This window comes from Corvus kubaryi, unplaced genomic scaffold, assembly GCF_017639235.1.
Source record: "Corvus kubaryi isolate FWS band 111438036 unplaced genomic scaffold, C.kubaryi_AGA036_p1.0 37387, whole genome shotgun sequence".
NCBI classification, from domain to species: domain Eukaryota; kingdom Metazoa; phylum Chordata; class Aves; order Passeriformes; family Corvidae; genus Corvus; species Corvus kubaryi.
Window position 1 is genome coordinate 1822114 of NW_024581129.1, and position 17938 is coordinate 1840051.

The following is a 17938-nucleotide window of genomic DNA, read 5'->3' on the forward strand; positions in this document are numbered from 1 at the left end:
GGCGGCGGGAAGCGGCGCGCCGGAGCCGGCCCCGTCTCCAGCGGCAACGCCGCAACACCGGGCGGGGACCGGGTTGGGCCCCAGCGCTCCCGGGGCCCCGCACAAGGGAAGAGTCGGGGCAGTGCCGGGAGGTGCTGAGAGGGTTTGGGGGGTCCCTGTCACTGGGGCGGTGCCCAGGGAGGGAGGACGGGGCACGGGAGAGCCTTTTCCCCCGTCAGGTGAGTCTCAGCGGACGGAGTGGGCGGCGCGGGGTCGGAGGGGCCGAGGGGTCTCTCCCCGGTGGGGTGAGGTGAGTCTCGGGCACGGGACACCGCGGGGTCGGGGAACCCAGGGTTCTTTCCCCCGTGAGGTGAGGAGGGTCTCGGGGATGGGAAGGGCTGCGCTGACACCCGCTGTGAGCCGAAGGGCCCGGGTGGCCCGGGACGGGGTGAGGCAGTGGAGCCCGGCCAAGGGAAACCCGGGATTTTATGGCTTTTGCTCGACTCGTACTGCACCTAAACCCGAGGGCAGCTCGCCCACCCGCTGCCAGCCCGGCTGGCGCAGCTCCCGCCGCCGCTCTGGGGTTTGCTGTGATTAATCTCCTCTTCTGGTTGAGCTCTGTAGCCAGTCTCCCAGCAGCTGTGCACACATATAATTAACTGCATAAAATCCCTTAACAAGCAGCTTCTGCAGAATGGTTCCTAACTGTGTTTTCTATAAATGGGTAATTGTAACTTATCTTTATTTTTTAGTTTACTGTTGTCCCACATACAATACAAATTATCATTTAAGTTGCTGACAATATTAATACCTTTTAAATAGTGTTTATTCCTGAGTATTTTAACTTTTTTGCTCTAATTCTGTTGTTTTACTTTTATTTTTAACAAGGCTAAGTCTATTCATATAATGGATACACACGTCAGGAAAATGGCGTGGTTGTTGGACAATGATCAATATTTGGAAAAAACTGGGTGAGTAAACTTACAAAATCTAGTTGGGGCTTCATATGTAGATAGAAAATAAGTTAAAGTTCATGTTAACTGTGTAGTATGTCCCTTCAAAACATCCTATATTAAATTAATGCTTCAACAACTGTCAAAGTATAAAACCGTTCCTACAGAAAAACTTGAAATTACTTTATGACAGTACAGGAATATTATAAGTAATGAATTGCTTGCATAAAATTATTGTCTTGTAGGTTGACAAAATGCCATCTACAGGGTGATTGTCCACCATGGCAAGATTTTGCTGTGCCTCATCTAGGACCAGATAATGGATTGCTGGAAAAACATACCAGCAAGACACAAGATGTGCTGGTAGGTGGCTTATCCTACAAAATGGAGCAGCTAGTACAGTAATGCATACCCACTATAAATTCAGAGTGGGAAACAAATAAACTGATAGGCAACTAATATGCTTCCTTACATACATTTGCATATATACCCAGACAGTTTGATAGGCATAATTACTGATGTCATGAAACTACGTGTAGTCTCCCTGCAGAGATGAATCAGTCTGTGAACAAATGAGGTAAAACAATAAATGAGATCAACTGTTGATACTGCATTTTTCTTCAGAAAGGCAGGAGCCAATATATATCACTTCAGACTCTTGAGTCGTGTTTGGGAGATGCTGATTTTTATTCCTCTCTGGTAAATCACTGGGGTATTTATTTTAATTCTTTTATTGAACTCTCCTATTTCTTTTCTTAATTCCTCTCTGCTCTAAACTAAGCTTTTTTTTTCCTTCCTTTAGCTCACAATCTGGGGGTATTGTGAAAGCTTCTTTTCCCTTGTATCCCATATTCAAAAGAGTATTCCAGTACATAAAATTATGTTCTTGGACATGCACTGCCCAGCAGCAACTTTCCTTACTACTTACACTTTTGTGACATTTAAGCAGCACATGTAGTTTCTCATACTGCGTGTAATTTTTTCTCTCTTGATCTGTAGAGAGGAGAAATGAAGAAAACACAGTCTCAAAAGGTGCAAACAACAGAAGAATGGATAAGAAACTACAGTTTGGAATCCTTGCAATTAACATTCGAGTATCTGGTAAATGAAGGCAGTATTATTTTGTAAGTACAACACTGCCTTTTCTCTAGTCAGTCATAACTTGTGTGCATCTCTGATGTTAATCATGCATAGTGCTCCAGGAATTCAGGGAATGGTGTTGAAGAGATGGAGTTTACAGAGGAGACCGTTACCGATTTTGAATCCAGAATTTCTGAGTAAGTGTCCATCCTGTTTACTATTTTGATTCTGTATCTCCATTACTGCAGGCACTGCCTTAAATCTTAATTTTTTATCTCTGGGTGCCTCGGAGTATCTCAACATTAAATCCTTTCTGCTGAGAGAGTAAGGGATAATTGTATGTCACTACAACTGAGGTTTGGGCTTTTTTAAGGAATATCCTTATCAGCCAGGTGTTGATGTGAAGCAGTTTGCTCATTTTAAAAAAGCAGCCAGTGAATGGTCAGGTTTCCATATGTAACACTGTGTAGTTGGGGGTTATACTTAGTGTGACTTGGATTGGTTTCAAGTCATGGATGCAGTCATGACGTGGAAGTTGAAAGTTTTCTAAGTGAATTTTAAATGTATAAAATCAAGAATACTTAAATAATTTAATTTATAGGTTTAATAAACTGTAGAATAATCATAATATTTTTGCTGGTCTTCACAACTGACAGGAGTGGTGGCATTTCAGCATACCTCACTGTGCCAGGCTTTTATAAAACAGAAGCAACTTTTCTGTTTTGAAAAAGCAAAAAGGGTTTTCCCCTTTATAATGTTGGTTTAAACTTTCTGTTTGCCAACTTGTAAACACTATGTGCATGGAATTAAAAATAAGTTGGCTAAAGTAAAACCATTTTAAGAGGATAGGAAGCACTTAGCTTCACCTCAAGCTATAATTATTTTGATATTAAACTGTTAGAAGTTGTGCTGCTTTAGGGGAAGAAGTATTTAATTGGTTAGCCCTGCAACGACCAGTTGTATAAGGGCATATTTAACATATTTTAAAGTATCTTTCTCACAGATTTTGCATCTGTGAGAAAAGGGATGTGATGAAGACAGATGGTTGATTGTTGCATTGAAACCCAGTGTGAGAGGATGCAGTAGCTAAATGTGTGCTCTGCCTTTTGTCAGAGTGATTGAACTCTATCAGCACCGAATTCAGTGGCTGTTGCAGGACAGCAGAAAGGTAACTTGAACTTTGCAGTATATTTTTAGAATGGAACTCTATATGGCATTAAAGAATAAATTCACTTTTGAATATTAGTGAAAAGTGGCTTCCAGAAAGCCTTTCTATTTTCTTTATTTACTACAAGTTCCACATCATATGCAGTGATATTGACAGTGGATTGTTTTTCCTGATCTTTCATTGGTATGCAGTTCTCTGCTTTCTAGATTCAGTCTTTGTCTTTGCAGTCTTAGTCATCAGGTCCCCTCAGCACAATTTAAGTGGGAGCAGACAATGCTGAGCTTAACCTCTGCCTGGAGTGGAGCTGTCTTGTAGTTCATTGTGCCCAGTCTTGCACAGCTGGTTCATCCCACTGTGCCTGGCAGTGCTAATGCTCAGGATGTAACTCCCTCTCAAAGGGAATAGAGAAAGGAGCAGCATTCCAAAATCTGGTTTCCACAAAGTTGCTTGATTTAGCCTGAAGGAGATGCTGTAGACAAAGTTATTTTTCATTTATCCTCTCAATTAATGGATAGGTTATCTTGGGAAGGAGGTGATATGATTCCCTGGTAAGGATTAACTGGGAGCCAGTAGGACTCTTTTTTTCTTTTTTTTTTTTCCTCCTTGATTTTGTCACTGTGTTATCTTTGTGCTAAAAAGTTTAAAATTAAAATAAATACCTAATACTTAATTTTAAAATGGTGTTGTGCAGCATAAGCAGTAAAATTATTAAACTGTAGATAAGCTCATATTTACAGTGACCTTTCTCTTTTTAGGTGTTTGGCGTTATAAAAGGAACTAAAGTTGGACTTTTGGTTGATGTGTCTCATTTGAGTTATGGACCTAGACTACTGGATTTTCAGAAGAACCTTTTGGTAAGTAATAATAAAGCAAATTTTGCCAATTTTAACATACTAATCAAGCTTCTGTGGAACTAGAAGCCAGGAACCAAACAGAAAAAAATCTGCTTAAAATCCTAATATACAATAGAATAGAAATTTTCTGTTGTAGAAAAGCATGCTCCAAATGTCTTTGAAAATGTAGTATTTGTTAATGTCCAGATCAAAACAAATCCAGTATATACTTCAAAATATTAAGGGAAGTGTTATTGTTGACGTTTCTCAATTCTGTCAGCATTCTCTATGGAATAAACTTGCCTAACAAAAGCAGCTGTAAGAGGTAGAGCCAAGCTGTACACAGAGCTATTTATAGTAAATATAGTTTCCTTTAACTTTACATTTTGTCACAGTAAGGCCCACTTCACAATCTTGTCAGAACCCTGGTGAATTAATAACTTTCTGTGTTCTCAGAAGAAACTTGTCCTTTATTGTGCTCTTTGTTTTTAGCAAACTTTTGTAGTAAGGAAGGAAGATACAATGTAGCTGGTTTACTGTCTAAAATTGACACTTGGTACAATTCAATTTCCCACATTCAGAAATTATTTACCATCAGTTTGTATTATTTGTTGTTTTTCATTTGTGTGTTTCAAATAAAACTCCTTCAAAAAAACTCAGTTTCCACAAACTCAGTCTGGTTTGCTTAGCCTGAATATCTGAGCTGTTGTTTAGCCCTGTCCGTGATTACGTGCTAACCATTTTTAGAAATTGCTTGGTGGGTGAATATGTGCATTCTGGATCACTGCTGTTTCATGTGGTCATCAGCTGAAGAGAAAAACTGGTACCAGTACAGCAAATACCCCTGCCTCCTGCCCCATTAACCAATTAGTTGGAATGCCATAAGTTTGCAGGTTTTGTCTCTATCCTTACCAAATATTTGAATCTCTATGAGCTTTTCTTGGAAGCTGTTTTTAGTGGCAGATGAAAAAATTGCTGGAACTATTTCTAGAAAATTACTATTTTTAGTCTTTTACATGATAACCCTACCAGAAGCAGCATGGATAGTAATGCGTTCATAATTTTTTATTTATTAGTGCTTAATGGATGAACAGCTTTGTTATAAGAAGCAATTGTACTGCCTCTCATTCAGTACAGAAATTTCACCACTGTGGGAGAGTCCAAAAACCATCAATGTTCATGTGTAAGTAAGTTAATTTCTCTGAAAAATAAAGGTGTTTCAAACAAGGTCTCCATTTAATTTGAGCAATCTCTAGTATTGTAGGTAATAGTGGTTTTTATCTTGTGCCTGCAGTGATTTTAAGAGGGGGGAAAAGCAATGAATTTGATCATGTGATCAGTGGTTTCAAGATGGTTTTCATGTATAGAATATCTTAGCTGCTCCTGTGGTTTGTAGTAATCTTCGTGATCTATCTTACTTAGCACCTGCACATATTCTTTTTCTTTTTCCCCTCTCCTAGGCTACATGAAGCTAGACAGTGGATACAAGAGCTGGAGCCTGGTCGAGGCTGCAATTTGCTGAAAGCTTTGAGGCATGTCCTCACGATGAAAGAACTGAATTCCTTGGTTCTTATTGTAGGAAGCTGGTAAGTTCATTATCTGTCTTAACAACCAGATTTAACTTGGATACAAGATTGGTACAAGAAACTGAACTTGATACAAAAATAAATAGAAAATTTAAGATCCAAGTTTTACCTATTTTTAGTTTATACCTTTGAATGCCTTTATTTCTTCCCTTTTTTACTATTTATTAATCTACTCTTTTGTGGTATGAAGCTATGTTTTTCCTTTGAAGATCACTTATCACAGTAATCTATTGAGAGCCTGCTAGCTATAATTTTACATCAGTTAAGTGTCATTAAGGATGTCACTGAAAGAGTCCACGCCTGTGGGAAGATAAGAGGATAAGATAGATTTTGCTGTAAAATAGCATTGAGCATTCAAAGATTGTGTTCTCTCTGTGATCTTAGTAGTGCTGATGGAGAACTTAAAATGTCTGATTAAATAAATGAAACCAGATGAGGTTGTGTAAGTTATGGACTTAAATTCTGCAGTTCTACTGTCATAATTTGAAAATTGCAATACTGGAGTTGGGATTACGAGGAAAAGACTACAATAAGGATTCTGGGAGTGTTACCTTACCCCTAGTTTACTAATTGTATTTTATTTTAAATGTGCAAAAAGGGATGGTGTAACTTTGGCAAGATTGATACTTAGGGTAATTGAACTTAAATTTCAGGTAACTTATTGAACGCACAGTATTGATTAAAAGCTTCCAAGTTTTCTGCTCTGAACAGAAAACAGAAGTTTCTACTGTGAAAAATTCCTTAATTTCTGTCCCTGGCAGAAGTGTAGCTGGAAGGAAAGGTTTTTACTAGCCATCAGAACTCAGGAAATGAAAGCTCTGTGGGCCAGTAAGTTCCAAACATAAGACAAAGTTTTACTTTTTTGGTGCCTTTGGAAACAGAGGACATCCTTACATACCAGAGTTGAAAGGTTTTCTATCACAGGGGCCACAGTTCATGATTTTTAGCTTCCAGGGCTAGCAGGGAATACTTCAGAACATTTCAATCACAAGCTGTTATGAATGGGAACAGGATCTTGGTGGGTTATCATTCAGGGTTTTAGGACAGAACCAAACTCCAGTAGTGACACCTCAGTAATGATTGAAAGAGGGAGAGAAGGTCCCTCCAAAAGCATGGTAGTGCTAAATAAATAAATATTTCCCATGATTTATTATTTCTTTCCCAGGGCTTTTTCCATGACTTCTTTAGTTGGCCTTTTTTCCCATTTGATTACTGCCATTGTTAATATCCTTTTTTTTTACTTTTTTTAATCAGCCCTGATCAGTCTTTTGAAATACTATGTGATTATGCTCAGCAGTGTATGCTGGGGAGAAAACTGCAGATTCACACTGTTACATATGATTGCAGCAACCCTGCTTCTCTGGTAAGTAATTGTGTTAATATTTAACTTCCTGAAGTGCCCTGTCATTTTTTTTTCCTATTCAGCTGTAATGCCTTCTCTCAAAAACTTGTGGGGAAGCTAACCTAGTCATTAGAGTTCTTGAATTAGTGCTGTAGTCTCTTCAGAGCAGATTTGCACACATGAAAAAATTGTTTGGAGCATCATCTTGTAACTTTCTTTACTGAGTTAGTTTTTCAGCCATATTAAAATGAGACTGGTAAGCAAATGATGGAAACAATTATTTTGGCTTTCTCACTATATGTACCTCAAAGATTCTTTTTCTCTCTCTGCTGAGAACTGAATACCAACAACCCACATTATCAAATGAGACCACCAAATCAAAGTAACTGTTTCTCTTCCTGTTTTTGTATGTAGGCAGTTCTAAAGAACCTTGCAGAAGCTGTAAGAGGCCGTTACCATTGCTACTCTTCCAGCGGAGAGGTAGGTGACAGGCAGAGGCACAAAGCATTTTTCTCTCTTTCTGATGATTCTTTGCTTTGAGAAGGTAAAATAATTATCACCTGAGTAGAAGTTGATAGTAGGATTTGGTGCTGAAAGTCTTGGTCACAGAAATGCTGAGGATGTGGTCAATAAACCTGTGGTTAATTCTTTCTGCAACTGAAAACATTTCCTAAAAGTGCAATAAATTTTGCAGTTATTGTTTACTGACAGACAGCTGATAAAAGCAGTGGCTTACTGTAGAATGATTCAAAGTAATAAAGTAATATCTTGTTTATAAAGAATTACTAATTCATATGCAGTGCATTAGATACATTTATACCCAGTTCTGCTATGCCAGGCAGTCTTGTATTGATGTTTGCACAGTTAAGTAAGAAAGTTGGTTTCAGTTGGTGTTTGAACAGTACTTAACTTATTTTTCCCTATTTGTTTTTATAATTGCAGAAATTCGATAGCAGTGATTTTCATCTGCTACTTCAGGAATCCCAGAAGGCTAAGGACCTACTCAACAGCATCAAACAGACTTTTCAAAGAAGAGTTGGTGGCTTGCTTAGTAGTAAAACAGCAGCTGTATGTATCTTTTTATTTTCAGATGTACTTTGAATAATCAGGGTTAGAAATTTTAAGTGTTCACAATATGAAAAAAAATTGTACAATCAGGTATTTTCATAAGTGAGCTTTGAATATTCTGTATTGAACATCTCTTGTAAGAGCAAATTAAGAACCAAATCTGTAAAGAAGACCTTTTGCTGAAGTCTCCAAAATGCATGAAAAGAACATTGTCCTATGATCATCGTGGGAATCTAAGAGGATCACTAGCCTAACTCTATGCAGGATCATTGAAATGAAGTTCCAACGGTCCTTTAAATTGGTGAAAAGATACTTACTCCCATGTGATTTAGATGGACATTTAAATCCACTGCAAACTTACATTATCCTAAAACTTGCAAGAGCTTTTCTTGAAATCCATTTTAGGTTTCCACAACATTTGCAAGTACAGCACCTTCCAGCTTCTTCCCAAAGCCTCCAAAGCACAAAGGACCATTAGTTATTCAAACACCAGGCATCCTGGCCAAAACCTCAGCAGACTGGTTAAAGACATATGGATTGAAAGGTAGCACAGAAAGAAAAGCTTAACAGGTATGAAACATGAATTAAAGACAGAGTATGTGTTTTATTTAATGTATTTATTTCTTCCTATAGCTAAAAAGTTAGACCTTTATCAAGTTTTGGCTCCCAATGCTTTCTCTCCTGTGGAAGATTTTGTACCTATTCTTAAAAAAACAGTGTCATCAACTCTACATGAGGCAAGTGATGAGGAATTTTTTTTCTGGGTTTGTGGGGTTTTTTTCCTTCTATTGCTCCATTTTTCTAATTAAAATCAGTACTTTATAAGGTGGCTGAAATTTTACAGGCTGAAATTTGAGTCATAGATTCAAATCAAATACTTAGGTCATTCTTAAGAATGGCTCAGGAAGAAATTCCATGTTAGTCTGTCTTACGTTGGGTTCTGTTAAACAGTTAACACTATTTATCCTTCTAGAAAGTGATGATGCAGTTTGAATGGTATGATGGAACTGTGAAAAATATCCATGTTGACCTGCCAGTATTGTACAACTATCAGGTGAGTTGTCTGTCATGATGTGGCCTTGTCAGGGCTAGACTAACATCTAATTATTCCTCATTAATTGTCTTGTTAGCTAAGTACTGCAGGGATTCATGTGCAGACAGCTGTCCATGAAAGTCTGCAGCCACTGGAATTCTTACAGGAAGCAGTGATTCTTGAGGATTTCCTCCTAGATCAGAATGCAGGTCATCAGAGAGTGGGACAAGTTGAATAAAAGAGAAGCTGTTTTGGGGATATTAGCAGCCAGGGTTTGCTATGTAGGTCTATCAGTCCGTTTTCTTTCCCACTTCACTAGCAGTCCTGACAAAGGGCTATGGGAATGTTTCCAGGCAGGGCAAATAATTCATTAAAGTGGGATTGATGAGAAGTCTGTGGAACTCTACAGCCAGACCAAAAGGAGAGTGTAAAGTGGCTGAAATGAAAGCAGCTTCTGTGGTTCCTGGCTCACTGGTAGATGCTTGTTTTATGCTCCAAAAGCATGTTAAATTATAGCTTTATTTCCAAGTTCAGTGCCCTTTTCTAGCTTGATATGCCCTCATATAATGCCTACATATACTTGGAAAGGTTGTGGTGTGTAGAGTTTGGACAAATTACCTTAGTATCAAATTGATACTGTGTTAAAGAATTACATGTGTTTGAGAATATTGTGTTTATGTTAAATGATGTGTTCTGTTACAAACACTGCCTAAAAATGCTATTGAAGAAAGGGTAAGCTTGCAAAAACTGTATTTTTAAAGCTTTTTTTCTTTTCTTTTCTTGATATGCCTGACCACTGTTTTGGGATGTGCTAGCAAGAGGAAAAGTGAAGTGGAGATAGAGACCTTTAGATTCTTTGTTGCTTTTTTTATCACTGTATGTTTTTTTCATGGACTGTGTATTCATATCTGTACTAAGAATGAAACGTCACTGTCTAAATGAATGAAAATCTTTTTTATTTTTTTCATTACTGTGTTATGGTATTTCTTTATTAAGCATTTGGCAATAAAAGACTTGAACTTTTTATTTTTAATATAAATTTTCTTTATTTGTGCATAGAAAATCCTTGCTAAAATGGTAAGAATCTATGAGAAACGAATTGACTGGCTGTCTGTTGCTAGCAGAAGAATATGGGGAAGTGTTTGTGAAAGAAGGTATTGTATTTTTTTTGGTGATGTTTGAAGCTTTAATGTGTTTGAGAACAATGTTTGTTTACGTTTTGTCTGAGGCCTTACTCAACCTCAAGTGCACATTTGCTCTTTTTTACAAACCTTGAATATGAAGTTTCAGACAAAAGGAAGGTAGCTGAGGCCCCAGTTACCAGAGATTTTCTTGCTTATTGGTTAAGGACTGAATTAACCCATCTGGCCACTGTATTGTGCTGGCAACTCACATCCCACTGACTGTCCATCTCATCTGTGGGTCTTTTCAATACTACTGCTCCCAAATTATCCCCTGTCCATTAACCAACCATCCTGCATTGTCTCTGCAAGCAAGACTTCAAACTGACCATGCTGAGAATCTCATCGTTAACACTTTTCTCAAAACAAGTAATGTGCTAGGTACCATCAGTCAGTCCATGCCTGAGCAACCACTCTGGCACTGGCATGCTGAGAGAAAGCTTCTCCATTTGTCTTTAGAGTAATATTCCATGTGTTCTGCAATGATGGCTGGGGAAAGGACAGTGACCTGTCCAACAACTACTCCTTGCTGGCAAACATCCACGCTTTCCAGGAGGGTTTTAGATACTCAAGTACAGAGGAGGAGGAGGACCTGTTTGGGGTTCAGCAGCCATTATGGCACTACAAGTCACCAGTACCCTGATTATTCCATAGTTTAGGGAAGATAGAAGTTTCCATTACTGTTACTTTTTTTCTTTTTTAAATCTCACCTAATATTTTGCAGATTTTTTTAAAAATATAGATTCTGTGTTTATACATTTTGATACATAGGTAGCAGATACTTTCCCTGACAAGTTAGAGTGCACTGAAGATAAGAATACATCATTAAATAAGATTTTTTTCTTTTTTTTAATGAAAAACATATTTTTTATATAGGGTGGTTATACTTGTTGATATATCAGCAACAAACTCTACCTACATTTCTCATATCCAACATTCTTTGCGACTTTTACTTGAGGAACAAATGTCAAACAAGGATTATTTCAATATTATAGCGTAAGTAACTATTTAAGAGTGTTTTAAAATAATTGTAATGAGATTTTTCTTTTCCAATGAATTTATTTTATCTTTTTCTTGTTCTAAACCATAATCTGAACACTAACTGCTGTTACCTTTCCATGAAAGATTTGGGAGTGACATTGTGCCTTGGCAGCAGGAACTGCTTCCTTCCCAACCAGAAAACTTAGAAAAGGCTTGGAGGTAGGATCAAATAATTATCCCATATATGTGAATTTCACAAGTTCCTTGAAATTAGATAGAACAGAGAAAAATTGTGGACAACTAAAAAAAATTATAAGTTTATCATATTGTAAAAATAGGCTGCCATGTTCTACACTGATTGTTCATGGTGGTTTGCTGTGAAAATACCATTGTAAAGGTTAATATGCCTTGGTGACTTCGTATTTCATATGTATACATTATATATATGTACACAGATACAGAAGTGTCTGTAAAAACACTTCATGAACAGGTTACATAAAGAATTGAAAACTGCTTCAAATACAACTGGAATGTGAGACCTAAACTATCGTTTTTTTCCCACATGCTTTGGAAAAAAGGTTTCTGTTTGTGGGGTCACACACAGTGTCTTCATTTTATTTCTGGTTTCATTTCTATTTCTGTAAGTTCTATAATATTAATATTTTTCCACATAAAATTAAGACAGAATTCTTTCCTCTTTATGCTCTGTATCTTACTTTAAAAACTGATTCGCCATGCTGGCAGTACAGAAACCAGAACAAATAATTTGGGCCATTATATAATCTGGTTTTGCCCTCTGTCATTTTCAAAAATTTTAGACTCCAGTGCAGTGTTATTTAAGATACTTAGTGCTATTTATTGCTTTAAGCAGAAACAGGAGCTTTTGTTTCTTCATTCTTTGAACTGTAAACATCTTGGTTTAGGTGGGTGTTGAGGTTGGAGTGCAAGGGCAGCAGAAATTTCTTGAGTGCACTCAGGAGAGCTGTGGAAGTTGACTTCAAAGACAAAGACAAACACAAATCACAGGGACTCTACCTGCTGGCTACTGGAATACCTGATCAGGAAACAGTGAGTGTCATCATAGACAACTCTTCTCCAAGTTCCTATCAAAATTAATCTCAGCTTTATTTTTCTCTTTTTTTTCCTTATGGCTAGTCATCACAGTTCATTGGCAGAATATTTCTCCTTTACATACCTAAGGCAGCACAATTGCCAGCATCCCAAACTTCCATTTCTGCAATTGCTAGTCATGTGTTGGAGGTAGTAATTATTAATTATGTGTGAATTATAGAAAATTCAAGATGTGCTTTTAGAATTCCTTTCCCACTCCAGCTCTGGACATCATTTCCCTGCAGATTTCTGAGTTCAAACAAGCTGATTGTTTGTATTTTATTATTTCCTTATGACTCATGGGAACAAAGACACAAATAATTTTCCAGTGGAACTCCATAGCACACAATGTAGAGACAGCTCCTATTTTTATCCCAGAAATCCCTTGCTTGGATCCATGTTTGTAGTGTGTGCACTCCGGGGCCTTTTCTACATGTGTGCAGTGAGGCGTCTCCTTTTGTTACCAAACCTCTGAAAATTCTGGGCAAACCTAAGAAACCATTAAAGCCCATCTGGCTGACAAGGAAACGAGGGACAAATGGACAGTTTCATCCCTGCTTTGCTTCTGTGCATGGCTAACTTGGTGTCCACGGTCTCTGTCTTTGGTTCCCAAACCTACCCCAGCTCACCTCTTGCCTGCAGTAGAGCTGTTGCCACTGTAACCAGCAGCAGTGACAATGGGTGTGTATCTGCAAGGATGGAGGAGGCACTGGGCTGCTCAGGGTATGTTCCTGTGCTGAATTGCTCCGATGGGGAGGATTTGTACATCAGTCAGGAACCAGTGGAGTGGATGGAAGCTTGTCCGAGGTAGAGGCTCACCACTGATGTTTCTTTTTTCTGTCTCACAGCACACAATCAGTGCTTACGTGGCTGAGGTTTGCAGAGGTTTTGATTTACAGCTCCATGTCTGTCTGTTCAGTGCAGTGAAGGGCACTGACTCCAGCGGGGTTATTCCAGCCCGCTACGCCACCCCAAGGGAAACTGCCAGTGCTTTTAAAGAAATTGTGCAGGCAGCCAACGGGAGGTTTCACTGGTTTGGAGAAGCAGGTATGGGAAAAGGAAAGTCAGCACATGCTTCTTTTTCATTAATGAAAAAATATTTGTTAATGCTTTTTTACTCCCAAGTCAAGTAGTTTACTTTTTTTAGGATATGCTAATGCTGTACTAGCACTGGGATATAAACACAGGTTATAGTTTTATTGAGACTTTCAGTCACATTGCAGAATATTATAATGCAGCCTTCATGAAGGAATTTGTTCGGGTTTTTTTTTCTATTTGAATTCACTATTTTCTGTTAACCTTTTTAAAGATGCTCCTTTAAAATACAGGTTCTAATACAGAAGGTCCAGATGGTCAGGCTTGCTGGAAACAAAGGCTTTTTGATTCTTTGCATTGGTATTTAGCATGTTCTACAAATTGTTATGCATTTTTTAAAAGACTTACTTTGTACACTTTAAAAAAACCCATTCTAATTGGCATCTATGTGATTATCAGGTATTTTTGAAAGTGATGATATTGCCAGTATTATATCTGAAATGGAAAAAGCAAAGAACTACTCCCAAAAGGTATGAATTACATAGAACTTTTTAGATTACATGTTTCTTCCTAAAAAATTTCAACAGTGTTTGTTCAGCTGACAATTCAGGAGATGGGACAAAACCCTTTTATGATGAGCAGGAATGTTCTAGAGTGTGAAAATAGTGACCATAGAGTAAATATGGACTGGAAAGCAGCTGTACAATAGCACTGCAGTGACTGCTGTTGGAGTAGCCATGATTCCTTACCAAATATAAGGAGTTTACAGTTCAAGTGATTCTCCTTTTTGCTGCCAATCCTGTGATGAATTCTTTTCAAGTAAATTAATTCTCCATTATAAGAAAGTTACATTTGTTAAATACAATTAAATAATACTACATTCTTGTAAGTCCCAGTGTAGGGAGGGCTTGTCATTAGCATGGAACCTTTGTCAATTCTAAAACAAGTTGTTTTCTGAAGTGTACTGAGGGTGTAGGACTAGACTGTATCTCTCTATATTCCATGCACATGACTTTTTTCCAAAGATATCCAACAGAATAACTGAGGCAGCATAGCCAGCCTGGCAGTGTGGGGGCTGTTTCTTATAAAAGTGTGCATAGAAAGAGATATGCAGTAAGAACCTTGTCCAGAGGGCTGAGCACCCTGTTGGATACAAGTCTGAATCACAAAAGTTGGACTTTTTTAAAAGAAGAGCTCGTGGCTATTCAATGACATTTTAAAATATCTTGTTATCATTTCACAGTTGCATATACTTGGTTCACCATCTTCGATTTGTCCTAGCCCTGGTCTATTTACACTGCTGCCTTTTGGTTTAGTCTGCCCAGAGCAGGAAGGGTTTCCATACAGTGTGTTTGAGCAAGCACAGCACAAAGGGATTTCTGTTCAGTTAGAGGTGTTAAGCATTATCAAATAGGAATTTTATTCATTATTATAGTAATAAATACAAAATACTGTCTTTGAAATGTCATTTATTTAAATTCCATGTAAATGAATTACTAAACAATGTGAATTTCCATTTCAGTGTGCATTCCTAGTGGAGTCCTTAAAGCAACGCTCAGTGAATCAGTCTGTGACACCCCTTACACCACGAGGAGACTCAAATGTGCTTACAAAGAAGGAGAAAAAAAAGCCACAGAAGGTGCCATCTCCTAAACCCACAGCTGTGAGTCTGGCTAGAATGGTTTGAAATGGTCCAATTTTTAATATGCTGTGTGTTAATTAGAGATCCTACCCAGCTATTGGATGCTCCTCTTGGTGGGAGAAGTGCTCAGCTGAAAATCTGAAGGAATAAAAACAGCACTGTGATAGTACTTTGAATTTATGTTTGCATTCAAAAGGCTACATATCCCAAAAGTGCATCTTACTAAGTAATTCATTATAATGGAACCACACTTTAGTATCAAAAGGTGTCTAAATAATCCTTCCTCTGACCTTAAAAAAGTAACGTTTCATGGAAATAAAGGCAAAGTAGAAATGTGCTTTACCAAATTACATCTATTTTGCAAGTCCTTCTAGAAGGTACTGAGTTTTATGGTGTTTTGCTCATTTACAGATGAGACAGCTGCAGTTCAGTAGCATGTATTTGGCCTCACAGAGAGCCAGAATAAAACAAGAACAGGATTCAGCATTAGTTTCCTGCCTGCTGTGCTTATTTCCATGGAGTTACACTACTGAGTCCCTTGGGATTTTGCTGTTTCTTTGTTCATTTTGGCTGTGCATGTGTCTGCTTTGAGTAGGAGTGCACATGTGTAATATGCATAAAGGGCCAGTGCTTACTGGAACTTTCAGGTCTCATCTTTGAAATGGGAATGGCACTGTGGGTGTGGGAATGTAGGAAATGGGAATGTAGGTGTGGGAATGTTGCAAAGGCTTTGTAGGTCTTCCAGGCTGTTTTATCAAAAGTGACATATTCTCAACACCTCTTCACAAATGCAGGAGAAACCAATTACTCAGAGATGACAAGAGAACACAGTTTGCAGGGATTAAACTTGTGGAAGACTGGTACAGGGTTGTCTGTAGATGTTCGGTGATATTTATAGTAGAGCTGTATGTTAAATTATATGTCAGTTGCTTGAAGGCTCAGTGTCACAGCAAGTCTTACTCTACGGTAGGGTTAAACAAGTGCTGGTGTTGCTTAGCAGACTGCTCAACCCCTAGAGGGATAAGCCAAACCTAAAGGAGAAATTACTGGTGTCAGCACTAGATTTCCAATATTCAGTAAGATGCAGAGGAAGATACTAAATACTGTATTCTATAAAGCAAGGCCATTACCATACTAGACTGCTGGCAAAAATGGTCCAAACTCCTCTCCCTATAGATTTTAGTTGTCAGGTTTATGGCAGCAGATGATATTGGCAAGATAATTAAAACAGAGCAATTACAGTTACTTAACCCAGCAAGAAACTGCAAATTAATGTGTTGTCATGGCAGTCTGTGGATTTGTCAAAGCCAGAGTAAAGCAGGAATTAAAGCATAAAGAAGGATAGTTCCAGGATAGAATAATGCAGTTATGATCCAGCTGAAACACTTCTTACATTTATTTTTTTGTTATTGAAGGTGCTTAAGGATGTTAAAGGCAACCATGGTGCAGAGAGAAACACTCCTGTAAGAGTCCTGGCATGGCGTCCTCCTAGTGCCAAAGCAGGAATTCCACCCGGTCTGTATGGATTAGGGGCTTTTTGTCTTCAGTTTCTTCTGGGTGTTGCTTAAAAGACAGTATTTAAATTAGAAGTTTAAATTAAGTTTTTAGAAGCACCTGGAATTGTAATCTTTAATCAGATTGATAGGAAACATCGTGTTTGTTTTGGAATTCCTCTGGGATGAGTTTTAGCTGTAATTTGTCTTGTTTGCTTCTGCACTGTGCAAGGAAGGAACTCAGCACAGCTGTACAATGATTTCCAGGTCCTAGGATTGAATACCTGACCTTTATCAGGAAATGTCAAATGTGTATGATGGAAAGTAGAACCCCACTGTGTTCCATACCTGAGGCCATAAGACTCAGCAATTCAGAGATGTCATTAGTTCAATATATACATGGTCACTAATTGTGTTAGATTCATTTTAATTAATATGCTGTTCCACTTGCTTTATTTATGATCTAGTCATGAAGGCAAAGTACAACACCAGTGTCAGTTTGTCTGAACTGCTGACTCTTCCAACTGCTCCTGGTCTATGAAAAGCTCTTAAACTGATTTCAGTTACTGTTGGTCCCTTAAAGCCCAATTCATTTCTCCTCCATTTTTTTGCGCTTTTCCTGTGTTTTTTTCTTTGTATCTTTGCTAACATCCGCAATTTATTTTTCTTTACATTAAATTTGAGTCTTCAAATCTACTGATATTGATTTGTAGCAGTGTTTACAAATCTGGATTCATTTTTGCATCTGAGGTGCTTTGTACAAAGTAAATTGGTTTCTCCAGCAAGTATCATGCTTGTTCAAACCCCTAATTTTTTCAAACTAACTTCCTGATGGTGATTTATATATTTGTAAAAGTTTTGGTTCCATTTCTATGAAAGCCTCCTAAGTTGTGCTGTAATATGATTTTTCTTAATCAGTACCTAAGAAAATGAAGCATTTATAATTCTGGTAATAGGAATATATGAAGAGAAGAACAGAGTTCAGCTCTTCTCATGTAAGAGTTTCATCCAGCTGAACTAAGTTAATAGGGGTTTTTTATCTGTTATTTACTTGTAGCACAAAGAGCAAAAGAATGGCCTCAGACTGAGAATAAAGGAAAGCACAAACCAAGGAAGCAAGCAGAGCTTTCTGTGTCTGTATTTTACACTGATGAAGGAAGAAGTGTGGGTATGTGTTATCAGGATAGGATGGGTGAAGCCCTTTTCTTATCAGCACTTTTATTGTAAAACTGGCAGTATGATAAGTCACTGATAACCAGTGTGCTTTAAACAGTGACTGGAAGAGAGTTTCACTTAGCAACTAGTGGTAAGGATTTTTAGTTTGGGTGCAGGTGGGTGCCTCTTTTTGCCCCCTTTTTTTTTTTTTTTGGTTTTTCTTTTGTAAAGTCCTTAGGAATCTTTTGGTCAAAGGTGCTCCCAGGAAAAGTGCTGTGATTATGATTTAGATGATTACA

At 38.0% G+C, this 17938-nt stretch overlaps 1 protein-coding gene across 6 annotated transcripts in view; it reads left to right on the forward strand.

Annotated features, from left to right (window-relative positions):
- The window catches only part of VWA3A (von Willebrand factor A domain containing 3A), a 25188-nt gene continuing 7250 nt past the window's right edge, over nucleotides 1–17938 (forward strand). Inside the window, exons 1-24 of one of the 6 annotated variants that reach the window (XM_042037115.1) lie at nucleotides 1–218; nucleotides 868–950; nucleotides 1178–1295; nucleotides 1932–2033; nucleotides 2127–2209; nucleotides 3126–3180; nucleotides 3936–4034; nucleotides 5090–5196; nucleotides 5474–5599; nucleotides 6854–6962; nucleotides 7356–7421; nucleotides 7884–8009; nucleotides 8415–8553; nucleotides 8643–8746; nucleotides 8983–9063; nucleotides 10102–10196; nucleotides 11100–11219; nucleotides 11349–11423; nucleotides 12128–12272; nucleotides 13163–13361; nucleotides 13809–13879; nucleotides 14872–15012; nucleotides 16407–16506; nucleotides 17542–17652. In XM_042037115.1, the coding sequence (XP_041893049.1) occupies nucleotides 886–950; nucleotides 1178–1295; nucleotides 1932–2033; nucleotides 2127–2209; nucleotides 3126–3180; nucleotides 3936–4034; nucleotides 5090–5196; nucleotides 5474–5599; nucleotides 6854–6962; nucleotides 7356–7421; nucleotides 7884–8009; nucleotides 8415–8553; nucleotides 8643–8746; nucleotides 8983–9063; nucleotides 10102–10196; nucleotides 11100–11219; nucleotides 11349–11423; nucleotides 12128–12272; nucleotides 13163–13361; nucleotides 13809–13879; nucleotides 14872–15012; nucleotides 16407–16506; nucleotides 17542–17652 (2437 nt within the window). In that variant the 5' untranslated portion in view covers nucleotides 1–218; nucleotides 868–885. Of the gene's footprint in view, nucleotides 219–867; nucleotides 951–1177; nucleotides 1296–1931; nucleotides 2034–2125; nucleotides 2210–3015; nucleotides 3181–3935; nucleotides 4035–5089; nucleotides 5197–5473; nucleotides 5600–6853; nucleotides 6963–7355; nucleotides 7422–7883; nucleotides 8010–8414; nucleotides 8554–8642; nucleotides 8747–8982; nucleotides 9064–10101; nucleotides 10197–11099; nucleotides 11220–11348; nucleotides 11424–12127; nucleotides 12273–13162; nucleotides 13362–13808; nucleotides 13880–14871; nucleotides 15013–16406; nucleotides 16507–17541; nucleotides 17653–17938 lie in introns of those variants that run through there. The other 5 variants (XM_042037114.1, XM_042037116.1, XM_042037117.1 and 2 more) reach the window with 5 other exon arrangements.